This window comes from Ammospiza caudacuta, chromosome 28 (genome assembly GCF_027887145.1).
Source record: "Ammospiza caudacuta isolate bAmmCau1 chromosome 28, bAmmCau1.pri, whole genome shotgun sequence".
Classification (NCBI taxonomy): Eukaryota; Metazoa; Chordata; class Aves; order Passeriformes; family Passerellidae; genus Ammospiza; species Ammospiza caudacuta.
In genome coordinates, this window is record NC_080620.1 from 3,500,438 (window position 1) to 3,516,742 (window position 16,305).

The 16,305-nt window shown below is 51.0% G+C and overlaps 1 protein-coding gene across 4 annotated transcripts in view; it reads right to left on the reverse strand.

Annotated features, from left to right (window-relative positions):
• CELF5 (CUGBP Elav-like family member 5) overlaps positions 1-16,305 on the reverse strand; it is a 41,670-nt gene that overhangs the window by 15,558 nt on the left and 9,807 nt on the right. For all 4 annotated transcript variants that reach the window (XR_009275749.1, XM_058820948.1, XM_058820946.1 and 1 more), the window contains exon 3: positions 6,361-6,409. Coding sequence is in view for 3 of the 4 variants with exons in the window: in XM_058820948.1 (XP_058676931.1) it covers positions 6,361-6,409 (49 nt within the window). In the remaining variant the exon portion in view is untranslated. The remainder of the gene's footprint in view (positions 1-6,360; positions 6,410-16,305) is intronic.

Genomic DNA, 16,305 nt, shown 5'->3' on the forward strand with positions numbered 1-16,305 from the left:
ATTCCTCATGAACAAGAGCAATGTGCAGGCAGCCACACTCACCCAGCATGCAGACACCACCTCACCCTGCCCCAGAGCCCCAGCATGGCACAGCTCCCCTGTAACCCCAGGCAGACATGTGCCATGAGGTGTTAAAAGTGTCTTTTAACCCACTCCCAAGCAGATATTCCTGATTTTTATAACTAGAAGTGGCTGAAATATTCGGCTTTGCATATTTTTTTAAAGGCCAGGTTTCCCATTTTCATGAATCCCTGGGTAACTACACCTACACCCATGGGAATTTCATCCCCTTCTGTTTTCCTTGTGATTCTTTCTACATTCCTCCCTGCACCTGCATGGCACTGGCTGCCTTTGCAGACATTATTTCAGCTGATTGGGTCCATTCAAATTGGTGATGCCCAATAATCCCCAGCCCAGGCACAGGAGTTCATAAAGTTCAAAAAGGAGTTCACAGCTGCTGCTCAGCTGCCTTCTGAGCAGGGAGACAGCACCTGCCCCACAAGGGCCAGCTCAGGAGGGCTAAAAACAGCACACAGAGAAGGTGAAAAATCAGATTGGAACAGAGAAGGTGAAAAAAAAAAGGGGCTGGACAGGAAGAGATTGACTGGGCAGTGAAGAGGAGCATGGAAACTAAAGGAGCAGCAGCTCTGTGGTGTGACTGAGGTGTCAGATGTGAGCCCACTGTGGCCATGGCAGGGACACTGGAGGTCTGGGAGGTTCCTCCTTCCTCCACCTTGAATCTCCATTGCAGCTGCAGCCAGGCCTTTATGGATATTCTGCAGCCTTTGGGTGGCAAACATGGAGAGCTCCTTAAAAAAAATCATCAATAAAGGGGAGAAATACATTGGGAAATACTTGCACTGACTTTAGGTGCTGTGAAATAATCCTCTGATCTTTGAAAAAACTGTGGGCTGAGATGTGACAGCCAGAAATGCACCTGATGGTTTTGTCTTTCCCTTCAGGGACCCCTGGCTGGCTGGGGCAGGGGGTGTTGAGATGTTTTGAGTTATCCTACACCTTGCAATCAAATCAACATCAAATTACAAGTTACTCATTATTTTCTCCTTCAGATTTCCTGGGTAATTCCTGTGGTTTATTCCTCACACTGTTTCTGTTGAATCAAAAGCATTTTTCTTCATCCTGCCCTGTGGGAAAAGTCCACTAAAACTACCCCAAATCTCCACTGCAGCTGCAGTCAGGCCTTTATTCAGACATGCTGCTGCCTTTGGGTGGCAAACATGGAGAGTTCCTTAAAAAGTCATCAGCACAGGAGAGAAATACATTGGGAAATTCTTGCACTGACTTAAGGTGCTGTGAAATAATCCTCTGTTCTTTGAAAAAACTGTGGGCTGAGATGTGACAGCCAGAAATGCACCTGATGGTTTTGCCTTTCCCTTCAGGGACCCCTGGCTGGTTGGGGCAGGGGATGTTGAGATGTCTTATCTTACACCTTGCACTCAAATCAACATCAAATTACAAGTTATTAATTATTTTCTCCTTCAGATTTCCTGGGTAATTCCTGTGGTTTCTTCCTCACCGCATTTTTGTTGAAACAAAAGCATTTTTCTTTATCCTGTGATCCTAAAACCCTTCCACCTTGCCCTGTGGGAAAAGTCCACTGAAACAGTGACTGCTCCATCCCTGCAGCTTTACAGGTTCTTCTGCTGTCTCAGGGCTCACTGACAGAACCTTTTGGAAGCTCTGCCTTCATGTGGGAGTTCCAGACCTCCTTTTTGGAATTTGGAAGGAAAAAAAAATTTAAAAAGCCAGTCTTCCTATGTGCTGTGCAGCACAGGTTAAAACTGTGACACCTCAGGGACTCAAGCTCTAAATATAAATACACAAATAATACAAATATAAATGCACACACCTATGGGTTTGGAATATTTTCTGAATACCAAGAAGAGCAATAGTAAAGGGAATTAAATCACTGATAACATAAGATTTTTTTCACAGGGAGAGCCTGGTTCTGAAGATCACATGAAGCAAAATGATCCAGCCTGTTCCCTTTGGATGCCTCTGCAGCAGCTGGGGACCTCTGAAAGGGATTTTCTGCTGCTGACCCCTACATCCCTGCATCCTGGAGCCCAAGCCATGATCAGGGATCCTCTGGATCCTGTCAGCTTCCAAGCAGGGCTGTTCTCCCACAGCATCCAGGCTGACTCATCCCTCCCAGCAGGGCTGGAATGCTGCAAACCCTTCCTTCTACCTGAGCTATGATCCTAAACCCTTCCACCTGAGCTGTGATCCTAAAACCACCCATCCCAAACCCTCTGGCACTCTCAGGGACCCATTGGAACTCTCAGGGCTGATCCTAAACCTGCTGGCACTAACAGAGCTGATCCCAAACCCTTTGGCACTCTCAGAGCTGCTCCCAAATCCCCTGGCTCTCAGGGATGATCCCAAACCCTCTGGCACTCTCAGGGATGATCCTAAATCTGCTGGCACTCTCAGGGACCCTCTGGCACTCTCAGAGCTGATCCAAATCCCTCTGGCACTCTCAAGGCTGATCCCAAACCCTCTGGCATTCTCAGGAACCCTTTGGAACTCTCAGAGCTGATCCCAAACCCTCTGGCACTCTCAGAGCTGATCCCAAACCCTTTGGCACTCTCAGAGATGATACCAATCCCTCTGGCACTCTCAAGGCTGATCCCAAACCCTCTGACACTCTCAAGGCTGATCCCAAACCCTCTGGCACTCTCAGAGCTGATTCCAAACCCTTTGGCACTCTCAGGGACCCTCTGGCACTCTCAGGGCTGATCCCAAACCCTCTGGCACTCTCAGAGCTGATTCCAAACCCTTTGGCACTCTCAGAGCTGATCCCAAACCCTTTGGCACTCTCAAGGCTGATCCCAAACCCTCTGGCACTCTCAAGGCTGATCCCAAACCCTTTGGCACTCTCAAGGCTGATCCCAAACCCTTTGGCACTCTCAAGGCTGATCCCAAGCCCTCTGGCACTCTCAAGGCTGATCCCAAACCCTTTGGCACTCTCAGGGACCCTCTGGCACTCTCAGAGATGATACCAAACCCTTTGGCACTCTCAAGGCTGATCCCAAACCCTCTGGCACTCTCAAGGCTGATCCCAAACCCTTTGGCACTCTCAGGGACCCTCTGGCACTCTCAGAGATGATACCAATCCCTCTGGCACTCTCAGGGCTGATCCCAAACCCTCTGGCACTCTCAGTCATCACCTCCATGGTTCTCCAGCTCCCCACAGGGATTCCTGCAGCACTGGAAGCTCTCCTCTCCCCTCTCCTCCTGCTGTTTTCCCCTTCACTTTCCCTACATCTCCAGCTTTTCACCCTCTGATTGGCAATTTCCCGAGCTGTCCAGCGAGCAGGGAAATTCACTGTGAGCTCTGACTGTCGAGTTCCCATGGAAACGTGCTCTGGGCAGCAGGAGGAGCCAGCACAGAGCTCAGAGCTGCTGATGGAGGTAGCAGGGAACAACCCAGGGGTGGAGGCTGAATTCTGTGACCAAGAGAGAGCAAACATGCACAGGACACAGCTCCCACAAAGCCAGGATCAGGGAGGGAGGGAAGGCAGCTCCTGCTGTGGATGGGATGCAGCAAATCTTGGAAGCAGAGAGAGTTTCCTTGTCCCTGGGTGGTGCTGGAGGCTTGGGGTGCCTTCATGCCCATCCCTGCATCCCAGAGCTCCAGAAAAGCACAAAAACCCCTCTGCCCTTTCCTCCTGTCACTGCAGACTCACTCCAGGAAAAGCTGGCCCAGCATCACAAATCCCACTCTGAACTAATGCAGGAAACAACTTTTCCACGCAGGAAACAAATCCTCCATAGAATTCAGGTTACCTGGGCAGCAGATAGAATTCATAGAATTTCCATAGAATTCAGATATCTGGGCAGGATCAGGGAGGGAGGGAAGGCAGCTCCTGGTGTGGATGGGATGCAGCAAATCTTGGAAGCAGAGAGAGTTTCCTTGTCCCTGGGCAGTGCTGAAGGCTTGGGGTGCCTTCATGCCCATCCCTGCATCCCAGAGCTCCAGATAAGCACAAAAACCCCTCTGCCCTTTCCTCCTGGCACTGCAGGCTCACAGCAGGAAAAGCTGACAATGTCTGGCCCAGCATCACAAATCCCACTCTGAACTAATGCAGGAAACAAACTTTTCTGTCATGAATTTCTTCACTGAGCATCCACATATTCCCACACAGCTCCTGCAGGGCTTGGCCAAAACTGCCCCTTTGGCAGAAAAATGAGCATCTCTCAGACCAAGAAAGACATTCTGGTGTTCCAACTTCGTGTTCTTAATTCAGGGTGCTTCACTTGAGAAATGTCAGTGCCTGGTGAGTACAAAGGAGGTTCCCTTCAATGGTAATGCAGAGCTGTGCCTCAGTGAAGCATGGAGATACTCCTTGATAAATTCCTACTATTCCTTGATAAATTCCTAATCCATACAGTTCTGCCCTGCCCCAAATCTTTGTTTCACCTCCTGCCAATGTGGGCTTACTGCTGTAGGGATATTCCTCTTCCCATATCTGCAAAGTTGTTCACTCACTTCTCTGACAAGTGGAGCATCAGGACAGAAACATTTCAGGAGAGAAACCTGTCCCAGACAAACAGAGGGTGCTGCTCCTGCCTCAGGAAAAACTCCAGTTTGTCCTGTGGGAGCTGCAAGGAGCCTGCAGGGAGGTGCTCAGAGCCCAAAGGTTTCTGTTCTTGTCCATGGGAAGCAGAGTTGGTGTTCTGACATTTGTAACCATTAGGGAATGTGGTACTTTTCATAAACTTAGAGATTTCCTTGGCCAAAAGCTTGTTTCTAAATCAGCACCCTGGTTTTTGAGTATCACACAACTAGAAATACAAACATTCACACAAAATATTATAAAATATATCTCATGTTCTTGGCAGTGACAGTCACTACAAACTGTTTGGGAATGTAAAATAAAAACCTTTGAAATCGAAATAAAATGCTGTCCCACAGCACAAACAGCAGCACACAAACCCTCCCCTGGCCTCTACTAAACTGCTTTCAGGGGCAGCACCAACAGCACGAGGCATGGAGAGAAAAGGAGAAGAAATAGATCAGTAAAGCAAGGAAAAGAGACAAAATGAGTTAATGGATTTGGAAAGGGCTGAAGTTGCAAACCTTCTCCACCTGGAGGAGGCATTTGAGCTGCTGAGAGCTCCCCATTAAATTACCAGCTTCTCCTGTTCCCAGCTCTGAACTTCTCAGCAAATGCTGCTCTGCCCAAGCTGTCCCCTGCAGGCTGACAGCACCTCCATCTCAGAATCCTTTCCCTTCAGACATTATTTCCCCATCATGTGATCTTTTCTGCAACAGCATTTTGGCCTTGACAATGTGCTGGGGGCTGCTGCAGGACTGAGCCAGCTCAGCAGTGATGGGGGAGGCAGTGGAGGGAGCTGCAGACAGGAGAATCAGCTGCAGACCAGTGAGCTGAACACATTAAAAAGCCAGTGCTGCTGCAGGGATCTGCCTCTTAGTGGGCTGGGCAGGTGTAGGAATGAAGGAATCTCTTCCCAAAGGCTGCAGGAGCCCCAGTGCCACACAGTAATGTCCTGGGGACATTGCCAGGCTGATGGCACCCAAAGTGTTGGGGAAGATGAACCAGGAAAGCCTTATAAATATGATTGTCTGGCAAAAGATTTTGAGAATATAGAAACTGTAAGTGAGATTGAAATGAAAGCAAGCTCTGAGATCCCTTAGTTACTGAACAACTGGAAAACGATGTGGCTGGCTGAAGGTAATCCCTTTTGATGGAACAACACCCTCTGCTTGCAGGCAGCTCCAAGGGGCAGAGCAGACCCTGCCAGCTTGGCAGAAGGGGTCCAAAGAGGAGTTTTTAGGGTTTAAAATGTAACACAGTATAGCAATGTAGTGATTCTTATAGGCTGTATGGAAATGCTATAGGATTTGTGTCCTGCACTAGATTGGTTAGTGAGAATGAGAATATTCAACACAGAAGATGATTTATTGTATTGGAACAGGAACTTCGCTCTCTTACCCTTTTGCTCTCTTACCTTTTTTACTCCCTTGCTCTCTCCCCCTCTCTCCTCTCAGCCCTGCTCTGAGCTGTGCCTGGCAGCTCCCAGCAGGGCCCTGCACCCAGGCCCTTTGCAATAAACCCAAGTTCCACAACCTGGCTGCAGAGATCTCTCATCTGTGTCCATCCTGCCCCCTGACGCTCCTACAGGAAAGCGAGGAGGGGGCAGCCACACCATCACCCTCAGCACCTGCTGTGTCCCTGCACTGCCCTCCTGCCCCCATCTCTCTGCCACACACAGACCCCTCCTCACACAGAGCCAGGACCCTGTGTCTCATTTCCTGGTCCCCTTCACAAGCCCAGGGCCACCACAGGAGAAACAAGGAGAGATGACAACTACCTCCACGGCTCTCGCTGTCCGCAGGCTTCACCTGGATCGGGCGTGCCATCTGCAAGGGAACAGAAATGCAGAGGTTATTGCTTGGCCCAGTGCCCAGCACAGGCTGCTGAGGGCACTGGCAACAGGGCACAGGAAGGGGAGAGGCAGAAGGGAAACCAAGACTCTGTGATGGCCAGCAGTACCCTTGAAGAAGGGAGCATTTTATTCCAAAAGGAACCTGGCGCTTTTCCCCGTTCAGCTCTCCTGGAAATGCCCACCATGCACAAAGCTCTGCCTCCTCAGCACAGGGAGGACTCTGAGGAAGCAGCTCAGCACCATGTGACTGGAGCCTGAGCAGTGGCCTGAGGTGAGGCTGTGCCTGGGAGCTCTTCCTGTGTGTGCCCTGACTCAGTGCAGGCACGGCCACGTCACCCACTGAGCCACCACGGACTGTCCTTGCAGCAGGGAGGGGACACTGAACGTGGCCAGGAGCAGCACAGCAAGCAGGGCTGTGGTGTCCCCCCTTCCAGAGCCCTCACACTGACAGCTCTGTGCACCACAGAAGCTATTGAGGACTTGAGAACTTGTCCAGGAGCAGCACAGCAAGCAGGACTGTCTGTCCCCCATTCCCCAGCCCTCACACAGATACCAGAGAAGCTCTTGAGGACTTGTCCAGGAGCAGCAGGGCAAGAAGGGCTGTCTGTCCACCCTTCCCCAGCCCTCGCACAGATGGCTCTGTGCACCAGAGAAGCTCTTGAGGACTTGTCCAGGAGCATCACAGCAAGCAGGGCTGTGCCATTCCCCCTTCCCCAGCCCTCACACAGACAGCTCTGTGCACCAGAGAAGCTCTTGAGGACTTGAGAACTTGTCCAGGAGCAGCAGGGCAAGCAGGGCTGTTCTGTCTCCCTCTTCCCCAGCCCTCACACAGATACCAGAGAAGCTCTTGAGGACTTGTCCAGGAGCAGCACAGCAAGCAGGGCTGTCTGTCCACCCTTCCCCAGCCCTCACACAGACAGCTCTGTGCACCACAGAAGCTCTTGAGGACTTGAGAACTTGTCCAGGAGCAGCAGGGCAAGCAGGGCTGTGCTGTCTCCCCCTTCCCCAGCCCTCACACAGGCACCAGAGAAGCTCTTGAGAAGGGCAGTGCTGCTCTCCAACATCTCTCATCTCCAGCCCTCAGGGGAAATGCTCAGGTTGAAAGTGGCAAATCTCCTCTTGTTTGGGTGTGGAGAAGAGGTTTTTCCTTCTCTTGCAGCCATTAGTGTCAGCAGCAATAATCCAAGCACAAACAAGCCTCAAGGGTAGCTTAGCTCACATGGTTTGGGGACTCTCCAGGTGAGACAGAAGAGCTGCATCAAGGAACACACAGCTTTAAGTGTCTGCTTTGAAAAGCAGGGCAAAACCCATCTGCTGGCAGGGCTGTGTGTCCTGTGCTGCCCAGACAGGCAGCTGACAAGCTGCAGCCTCCTTTCCCAGCTAGCAGGATCCAAGTGCACCAGAATATCCTCCAAGGAATGGTGCACAGGGCAGATTTCCACATTCACAGCACATCTCACTCCATGGCTCTCAGCATCACTCACAGGGGCTGACAGTGACCTGAATCAGTGACATTCATAATAAAAAACCAACCAGAATATTGCAGGCAAGGCCTGCACACGAGCTGCAGGTCCAGACACAGTCTGCCCCTCTTTTAGGAAACCCCTGAGGAAAAACAGCAACAAAACAGAAAATGAAATCAAGCCATAAAAGTCACCAAGTGAGATGTGTTTAAAAGCCAGCATGAAATATGTGGAAGTCTTGTCAGTCTCCACATCCCCAAGAGCTGGAGGAAACCTGTGAGGTGGCTCCGCAGTTCACAGGGCAGAGATGCCAACCAGGAGGTGGCAGCTGGCATGGCCTGGCATGGCACACAGCCTGGCAGCTGGGGGCTCTGAAGCTGTTTTCCTCTGGCTGAAGGACCCCAGGCAGGATAAGCAGAGGCTGGAGCAGACCCACACCATTCCTGCCTCAAGGATTGACCATGGGGCTGCTGAAAATGGCCCCAGGGATGGGCTGGCAGCTCCCCAAAGGAAGGCCCAGCTGCTGCCATGCTGCACCTTGACAAAAACAGCCCCAAGAGCTGCTGAATCATTTAGGGAAGAGAGAGAGCTGCAGGTCTGTTGGGGAAGATGAAACAGGAAAGCCTTATAAATATGATTGCCTGGCAAAAATTTTGAGAATATGGAAACTATAAGTGAGATTGAAATGAGAGCAAGCTTTGAGATCCCTCAGTTACTGAACAACTGGAAAACAATGGTGTGGCCACTGAAGGCAATCCCCTTTTGATGGAACAACACCCTCTGCTTGCAGACAGGCCCAAGGGTCAGAGCAGACCCTACAGCTTGGCAGAAGGGAACCAAAGAGGAGTTTTAAGGGTTTAAAATGTAACACAGTGTGGGAATGTAGTGATTCTTATAGGCTGTATGGAAATGCTGTAGGATTTGTATCCTGTACTAGATTGGTTAGTGAAATCAGAATATTCAACACAGATGATTTATTGTATTGGAACGGGAACTTTTCTCTCTTAGCTCTTACCTGTTACTCTCTTACCCCTTTTATTCTCTTATGCTTTTACTCTCTCACCCTCTCATCCTCTCTCTCCCTCTCTTCTCTCAGGCCTGCTCTGAGCTGTGGCTGCAGCTCCCAGCAGGGCCCTGCACTTGGCCCTTTGCAATAAACCCCAAGTTCCATGCCCTGGCTGCAGAGATGTCTCGTGTCTGTCTGTCCTGACCATCCTACCCCCATCAATCCTACCCAGGTCCTTTCCCCACCCTTGCTCAGCTGCAGGGATCTGCAGAGCTCCTGATGTCCTACTGCCATGTGGCCCCAGCATTTGCAGCACTGGAAGTCACCAGGAGCTGCTGAGGGCCCAGCACCCCTTTGCTGAGCTGAGTGGGATGTGGGGCAGTGATTCAGGAGCCTGAGGTCAGGGATTGCTGCACAAAGCCTCAGATTTCCTTGCTGAGAGGCTGCTGCCAGTGCTCACGGGCCCTGGCACGCTGCCTGTGTGAGCTGAGGCTGGCAGAGGCTGAGTGGGAGAGGGCAGGCAGCCCAGATGTGTGCTCAGAACAGAGAGAGCTCCCTGCAGAGCCAGCAGAGGCAGCTGGCCACGTCACATCCAGGACATGGATTCCCCCAGCACCAAGGAATGGTTTTGTTTCTACCCAGGATGCAAAACCAGCTGAGCTGATGGGCAGGGAGGTGAGGCACAGCCTCAGATCTCAGCTCCTGTGAGGAAGCCAAAGGCCCAGAGCCATGTGGGGGTAGGAGGGGCAGCAGGGATGCTGTGGAAATGCAGGGCACACACACCCAGCACCTCCCTGCCAGGGATGCAGGGGCTGAGGGGAGGATGGGGGGAGGTTAAGTACCTGAGGCCATCTCCCTGTCCCCTCCCCCAACAGGGCTGTCACTCCAGCTCCCAGCACCTAGGATAAAGGAGGTGTTGTCATGGAAACGGTTATTCACCACATGGAACCTGACATTTGCAGTTGCCATGGAAACCAGCTCTTGGGGGCATTCCCTGTGCTTTGCACAAAAGAGACATTTTGATATGATCTCTGGGGAAGGGGCCCCCTCTCCCCATCTGTCCATCCCTGTCCTTTCCCCCATACCCCAGGGACGTGACCCCAGGGGTGGTGACCCCACCAAAGCTGAAATCCTGGGGCAGGATTTCAGTGACATCCCTCAGGGTCACTGACCCTGTGAGGTGATGTGCCCACGATGCCCTGGCAGTGGTGGCAGTGCCAGCACAGCAGTGGTGCAAACCCAGAGGCAGCTCCTGATTGGGAATACAAGAGGAATCAGGGCTGCCCTGCACCCCCAGATATGGCCACAGCTCCTCTCCTGCCCACCTGAAACAGCCCCTGGGGTGGGCATTGAAAGACTTTCCCCCTGCCCATGTCAGATCAAGCCCTGCCCATTTCCAGAGGCTCTGAGCTGCTCTTTATCTGCTCTGGAAGATAAGGGGAAAGAGAAGGAAACAAGATACAAGAAATTTGTGCAGATGCTGAGGCTTGGAGAAGAGCAGCAGGATTGTCTGGCAGATTTGTCTCTCATCTGAGGCAGAAGGAGCCCTGTTCCTCCTTGCACACAAGAGGCTTCCATCACCACTCTCATGTTGCCACCAAAGATGAACAAATTATGAAAGGCCTCTAAAACATAGGGAGTCCACAGCAGCTTTAACTAAACCAACTTAAGGCCTTAAGCACTGTCCCTAAATTCTGTGTACAGGTCTCAGACAAAGAGCTCTGTCCCCTACAGGACACACAGTAGGAATGGTCAAGTTTTACCTCTCCCATTTGAGGGAGAAAGAGAGGAACAGCAGTGGAGGACCCACTTCTGGAAGTACAAATTCTCCTGGCCTCCAGTCATCACCTGAGGCTGCACAGCAATCAGAGAGCACACCTGAATAAGAAAATTGTATTTTTACATACCCAGCTCAGTAATCAGAGAGCACACCTGAATAAGAAAATTGTATTTGTATATACCCAGCAGTCAGGATGTGCCTGCCCTAAATTCCCAGAGTGGAAGGACATGGATGCCTTTTACCACACAGGAACACAGAGGTGAGCACATGTGTAGGATGGAGAATTCCAGCAAATGATTCATGAGCCTGCACCTGCCTCACAAGCTGAGCTTTGCCTTCCCTGTTCAATTATTCAGCTGAGCATTATTAGTCTTCATTTCTTAAGAATATCACATTAACATTTAGCACATGCTGTCAGGACACCAAGGGCCAAATGTCCCCTGTCCCTCACACCTCAGGGTCCTCCTCACCCACTGCTGCTGGCACTGCAAGGGCTGGCAGCTCCATGACCCACTGCACTCAGGAAATCCTCTGCAGCAGCACTGGGCACCAGATGGGCAGCAAAGCTCCTGCTCCAGCTTTTCCCTCACATTTCCCTCCTGGCTGGATACACAACACAGCTGTCCCTGCTCTCAGCTCTCACTGAGGTTTCTCTGCCTGCACAATTGCCCCTCTCAGGAGCCTTGCTGGATTTCTGGGGGGATTCCTGGTGGGAAGCAAAGGCAGCCAAGCTCAGGAGTGTCACACACAGCCATGTCCTGTGCAGCCCTCTGAGAACAGAGAGGAGACACCCACAGGGAGGGTCACAGAATCACAGAATTTCTAGGTTGGAAGAGACCTTTAAGATCACTGAGTCCAACCCATGCCACTGCAGCCCAGAGACTTCCAGGAAAGGGGAAAAGCTAAGAGGCCTTGGGGAAAGTGTCTGGATTACATCAAACCCAAATCCCAGGACTGGGCAGCACAGAGAAGCAGGGAACCCTTCCCCTCTGCTTTTGAGGAAATGCTCCCCACCTTTGTAGCACAAGAACCTGGCATCAAACATCCTGGCACTCCTGAAGTCACAGGAAGCTTTGCTATGGTTTCACCAAAGCCAAAATGCACCACTTCTCTCACCACACCCCAAATAAAGACTTGTGGAGGTGAACTGGCTCCCCATGTTCAATCAGTGCCCAGCATGAGCTGGCAGTCAGCTCAGCAATCTGGTAGCCCTGTTCTTCAAGGAGAAGATTCCCAGATTCCCCCTTCTTCAGCTTTCAAATTGCAAAAGCTGGATGGAAGGAAAAAGCCCCCTGAGACAGCAGGGCAAGCCTCTCTATTAATTACAAGTAAGTGATGTAAAATAGCCCCTAAGGTGCAATGCAGGGGAACCTCAGAGTGTAAGAGGGTCACAAGCAGAGTGTACAAAGCACACAATGCAGGCTGGCTCCTCTGGGATGGCAAAAACCAAAAGGCATCCAAGGCCACTGGCAGAATTAGGTCTTAGGCTCTTCCTTTTACAAATTGTGGGCTTGTCCTCCTCTGGCCAGTTCAAAATGCCCTGCCTGAATGATCATAATCACTTCTAAGTGGGCAGAGCTCATAAATCTAAATGCTAATTTGTTCATTTGGATTCTGTTTCTGATTGGGAATGGATTAGTGGCAGTCTCAGTGCTCAAGTGTCCTGCTTGCATCTTCCCTCTGCCATCTCAGTGTGCTTCAGTCCTGTCCAGGAGAACCATCCTTCCCTGAGAAAGAGGGGTTGTCTCATACAGAAACACGAGCAACATTAGCACCAAGTTCTGGCACAGCTCTACAGGCTGCTTATGAATTCACCCCATTCAATCCTGCTATGGAGGAGACAAGGATAATTATGAGCAGTGTGTGTTCCAGGTGGAGGAATTGAGGAATGTGGTGATGAAGATCATGCACAAAGTCTGTGGCAGAAGCAGGATGTGAATCCCAGAGTACAAACCACACAGCTTCTGCCTGCATGGCTCAGCTACATCTTTATGCACAAGCAAGGAAGATTGCTGAAGGACTGATGAAACTGAAAACCCCAAAAACTCCTCTAGAAAGTTCATCAAGACCACAAAACCAGATTGTTCTGGACTTGAGAAAGCCATGGACCTGGCATGGCCAATGCTCAGACCCACAGTCCTGTGTCAGCTGCAGCATCTTGCTTCAGAGACTTGCCCAAGATCGTCACATTTCCCAAGGAATTGCCCCAAGGAATGCTTAGGGCTTAAGGCCTGCAAAAAGCAGGAGTAAGATGGGTCACCAAATTGTGCAAGAAAGCTGCAGAGGGAAAAGCTGGGAGCACACATCAGCTGGCTTTGATCCACTGGAAAGGACCCCCAGCACCCTGAGCCTTCCCCACTGGTCCAGGGAGCACCTTCAGGGGTTCTCTGTGCACAAGGTGCAGCCCCCAAAAACCCCAAAAAAGCAGGGAAGGGAAGAGCAGTGTCTGAGTTGATGGACACAGCTTCTGTCTGCAAGGCTCAGCTACATCTTTATGCACAAAACAAGGAAGATTCTTGAAGGACTGATGAAAATGAAAACCCCAAAAACTCCTCTAGAAAGTTCATCAAGACCACAAGAGATCATTCTGGCCTCCAGAATGTTGTCTTGGGACAACACTCAGGCATGGCTGGGTGCTCAGACCCACAGTCCTGTGTCAGCTGCAGCATCCTGCTTCAGAGATTTGCCCAAGATTGTCACATTTGTCAAGGAATTGCTCAGACCCACAGTCCTGTGTCAGCTGCAGCATCTTGCTTGAGCCTTGCCCAAGACTGCCACATTTCCCAAGGAATTGCCCTAAGGAATGCTCAGGGCTTAAGGCCTGCAAAAAGCAGCAGTAAGATGCTGTGAGATGGGTCACCAAATTGTGCAAGAAAGCTGCAGAGGGAAAAGCTGGGAGCACACATCAGCTGGCTTTGATCCACTGGAAAGGACCCCCAGCACCCTGAGCCTTCCCCACTGGTCCAGGGAGCACCTTCAGGGGTTCCCTGTGCACAAGGTGCAGCCCCCCAAAACCCCAAAAAAGCAGGGAAGGGAAGAGCCTGGGGCAGCAGTGTCTGAGCTGATGGACTCAGCAGCTCTGCAGAGCCTGCACAAACCTCTCCTGGCTGTGCTGGCAGGTTCACTGCTGCACCTTCCCTTCTCCTGCCCCATGGCAGGTAATGACAGTGGCCAGGAAAAGCCATTTCTGGTGATGTAACAGAGGGGGGAGGCACAGGGACCCTCTGCCTGCACACACAGAGTGGCTGTGCCAGTTCCCTTGGCAACCACTAACACTGACAATCCCAGCAGAGCAAAACCTCCGTGGATACTGACACACCCACAGGAAAATCCACCCCAAACCCCACATAAATCCCCTGAGCCTGCTCTGGGCTGATATGAGATAAGCTGTTTCCCTTTAGGGGCGCTGGCAGACAAGAAAAGAGGCCCCAGGTGACTGCAGGATGCCCCTGGAGACAGTAAAATCTCATTTGGAGAAGGCCCTCAGTGATGTGGTGTAGTCAGCCCTGCTTTGAGCGGGTTTGAGCACAGACCCCAGGGGTCTCTTGCACCATAAATTATCCTGTGATCCCAACTCCATCATGTTCACAAAGTTGTGTGCAGGCTCACACCCCAAATGACCCCAGAGAGGGGGAAATGTGGAGCCTCACCCAGGAGGGGGTGCCTGTGGGCTGGTGTGCAGGTACAGGTGAGTTCAGCAGCACAGGAAAGTGAGACCAGCAGGGAAGACCCAGCTCTGAGAGGCAAAAGTCAAAGCTTTGTGCTGCAAGGAGATGCCAGGGCCTGGCTGTGCCAAGGGCAGCAATTCCTCCGGAGAAAGGAAGAGCCCTTGTGCACAGGACAGAGCCTGCATGTGTCCAGTTGGGCAGCATGTGGGAATGGGTGCTGATCTTTAATTTCACTGTTCTTCCAATTCCACAGGGAACAGGAGGCAATGTCTGCCTTGGCAGCTTCATCTTCAGTGCAGGCACTTCACTGGGCTTTGCCTCACTGAGAGTTCTCAGCCCCTCAAGTGAAACCCTCAACAGCACAAGTATTTTCAATTCTCTCTGCACTGAACAGGCACTTCTGCTGCTGCTTCTGGGCTGCTTTAGCCCAGCACCTTCATGTCCTGGTGCTGCCATTTCCATGAGATAGAAATACAAAGAGCATGCCAAGGCTAACTGATAATGCTGCATGGCTCTCAGCAATGGGATTGTCTATCAAACCTGCAGCATGGACATGGGAAAAACATCTCCACCCTGCCCTGCTCAAGGGTTCAAGTTGTAAAGATTAATCAGCAGGGTCCAGCTTCAAACCTCAGCCAAACCCTCAACAGCACAAGTATTTTCAATTCTCTCTGCACTGAACAGACATTTCTGCTGTTTCTTGACCAGAGGCTGCTTCAGCCCAGCACCTTCATGTCCTGGTGCTGCCATTTCCATGAGATAGCCTGGAAATGTATTTCTCTGTATTTCTAACTGATAATGCTGCATGGCTCTCAGCAATGGGATTGTCTCTCAAACCTGCAGGATGGACATGGGAAAAACTTCTCCACCCTGCCCTGCTCAAGGCTTCAAGCTGCAAAGATTAATGAGCAAGGCACAGCTTCAAACCTCACCAAACATTTAGACCACTAAAAACTTTCAGAAATACTGGTCCAGGCTGGTTTCACAACAGTATTGCAGAAATGAGAGGGGAGGGGAGAATGAGATGCTCTGCCCTCTCCACCAAAGTGCTCCCTCCTGCCACCACGGGCTGTGGCTGCTGCCAGATGGCCCAGGTGAGCCCTTGCTGCTGGCAGCACAGGACACAGCCCTCTGCTCCAGCTCTGCTGGCTCTCTGCACGATGCTGGTGCCCAACCACCTGAATTAGTGCTGCAGCATCTCAACCCCTGGTGCATTCCCAGAGCCTGTGTCTGCTCTCATGCTGCTGCTCTCTGTAATTTTCCATTCCTGTGTCCCTGCATCCATGAGTTCTCCCTATGATGTGGCCACATTTCAGTACCCTCATCACTGCTCTTAAACTGCCCTTATTCCCAGCTTGGATCAATACCAATTTCTGCCACTTACTTGCCTACCTTTCAGCAGGCCTTTCTTTGTTCTGCATAGAAATAAAACTGGAACCGTACCTTGCCAAAAGAATTACTTTTTTAAACCTCCCCCCCTTCACTTCCTCCCTCTATTCTTCTTCCTCTTCTTCTTCAGGAGCAATTTTATGTAATTTGCAACTGTCTGGCTGCAAATGAAAAGAGACATAAAGCGTTTCTGCGAAATATTGAAAAGCTGCATGCTTTTCCCTCACATTTCACTTAGCAAGAGGCTTTAACTTGCTGTGTGATCACTGTGTGTCATTAATAACCTCTCCAATTCCTTTCAGAACTCAGCAAAGTGAAGGCACAATCACGAATCAAAGGCATGGGTTATTGAGATATAATATCATTTCAGTGAGGCAGGGAGGAGTGTGCCAGGGAGTGGGGAGAAGGTGAAACACTGCACTGCTGGGCTGGCTGGCAGCTGGAGAGGGCACCAAATTTAGGAAATAGCCTTGAAGGCCTGATTTCAACAATTCAGCAGCTCTGAGGGCAGCACAGGTGTGTTAGATAATACAATATGTACAGGTGAGACTGGTTGAGTCACCA